Source organism: Apis dorsata, unplaced genomic scaffold (genome assembly GCF_000469605.1).
Source record: "Apis dorsata unplaced genomic scaffold, Apis dorsata 1.3 scaffold_83, whole genome shotgun sequence".
In the NCBI taxonomy this organism is placed as follows: domain Eukaryota; kingdom Metazoa; phylum Arthropoda; class Insecta; order Hymenoptera; family Apidae; genus Apis; species Apis dorsata.
The window spans coordinates 625,182-627,394 of NW_006263381.1; the positions used below are offsets into that span (position 1 = coordinate 625,182).

At 36.8% G+C, this 2,213-nt stretch overlaps 1 protein-coding gene across 1 annotated transcript in view; it reads left to right on the forward strand.

The window, feature by feature from the left end:
- Nucleotides 1–2,213, forward strand: part of LOC102671839 (BAI1-associated protein 3) — a 59,888-nt gene that overhangs the window by 42,151 nt on the left and 15,524 nt on the right. Inside the window, exon 7 of the mRNA XM_031508378.1 lies at nucleotides 1–146. Coding sequence (XP_031364238.1) covers nucleotides 1–146 — 146 coding nt within the window. The remainder of the gene's footprint in view (nucleotides 147–2,213) is intronic.

Sequence of the window (2,213 nt, forward strand, 5' to 3'; positions counted from 1 at the left end):
ACCGGTGCACCGTTGAGTCCGCAGACGAATTTAACGGCGCACTCGCCCCATACGCCCCCCGCGTCCCCCAGACAGGCGACCCGAGCCCTTTCCGACGGTGGTGAAACCGAGAATTCGCATCACGAGAAATTGCGAAAGCATCACAGGTAAGTGGCATCGAATTTCGTGTAAAAATCGAAGAAAGATTCCGCACGGATCTAATAGATTTTTCTTCTTTGATTTTTCTTGTCGATCATATTTATTGGAAAATGATCGATGTATGATCGTTATATGTAATATGCGTATTCCTATATTTATTGGAGAAATTGAAAATATGGATTCCCTTATATAGGGGTTATTATAATAGGTGTTTTTTTTTTCTCAGTATTTAACTGGAAAATGTATTTTCTTGTCGAGCCATATGTAACGAATTGAATAAACTGTAATTCTGTAATTCGTTCAGTGTGTTTTGATAGCAGAGATACCTGTGCAAAAATTAGATCTTTTCCTCGCGAGTTGAGGTTAAGTCTTTGGATGAAGTTGAGACTCAAAAGTTGAATTAGAAAATTGTTACATTCTTGATTAAATTCTTTTGTTTTTTTCCTTTCTAGATAATACAGATAATATATTCCACGAAAAGAATCTTTCAGACATACCTTATAAAAATCCTAAAGTCTAAAAACGATTCGCTTCGAAATTATTTTTCCTTAAAAAAACTCTCCTTAAAAGTTTTTCCACCAACGAAGAAAACTATATTACATTATATATTTCCCCAACACGAACGTAAGCGATAGAAGCTCAGAAACGATTAATCAAAAATCGGAAAAAGAACACGCTTTACCCTACTCCGATCTTGACACACCCACAATGCATCGCATAGCAACAAAGCACTATAACCGGATGCGACAACTTCTGTCCACGGTTTCTGTGCGACGGTTTCGGAATAAGGCCGCGCGAGCGGCATTGGGAATCGAGCATTCTCAGCGGCTGTTGTGTCTCCTCTCCTCTCGAGCTGTTAAATTCTCGGTGCTTCTTTTATTTATTTTTTTTCCTTCCTTCGAGATATTTCGATCGAAGAAGAATGCCGAACGTGGAGAAGATGGCGAGGAAACGAGCGAAGAAATTGTGAGAGAAACAAATATTTTTCCCTTTAACACTTGTGTTAAATTATAATAGTCGGTTGGATCTAATCGCGGGGAGATTAAGGGAATTGAAGTTTGTTCGAAGATGATTATCGGGGTTAATTCGGTCGAATTGCAATGTTTCGGGGATCGGCCGCGGGTATGGGAATAGTTTTAATGGAATATCGTAGCGCTCCCGGTTATCGTTATAGTTGAAAGATATAATCTATTATTACCCTATGGGTTGTGATATTTGGTGATTTTAGATGGAGATTGGAAATTGAACGTATCCCCCGTATACTTTGAATAATACATTTTCCAACTTGCTACGTTATATCATAATTGAATAATTCGCGAATAGTTTGAAGAGAGGGAGTGATTCATATCGAGTTCCGCGCGTTTCTGAATCTTTAAACAATTTTTTTGAGAAATAATAATAATCCGCCCGATCTTAGGGTAGGCTGTACTACTTGTAAACTCTCGTCACGTTATTAATACAAATCGATACTTGTATCCACCAGAAGTACATTACTCGAAGGTTATATAAAATAATGCAAATAAAGAGAGGGAGTCCATGCGTTTCTGAATCTTTAAACAATTTTTTTGAATAATAATAATAATCCTATCCGCGTGACCGTGTCGTTTCACAGTGTCCGATCTTAAATTAGGCCTTACTACTTATAAACGTTATTAATACAAATCAATATTTGTATCCACCGGAAGTACGACATTGCTCGAAAGTTATATAAAATATTACGAATGAAGAGAGAAAATCCATGCGTTTCTGAATCTTTAAACAATTTTTTTGAGAAATAATAATAATTCATCTATCCGCGTGACCGTGTCGTTTCACAGTGTCCGATCTTAGATTAGGCCATACTACTTGTAAACGTTATTAATACAAATCAATATTTGTATCCACCGGAAGTGCGACATTACTCGAAGATTATATAAAATAATGTGAATAAAGAGAGAGAGTGATTCAGTCCATGCGTTTTTGAAACAATTTTTTTGAGTAATAATAATAATCCGTTTATCCGCATCATCGTATCGTTTCACAGTGTCCGATCTTAGATTAGGCCGTACTACTTGTAAACGTTATTAAATCGATAC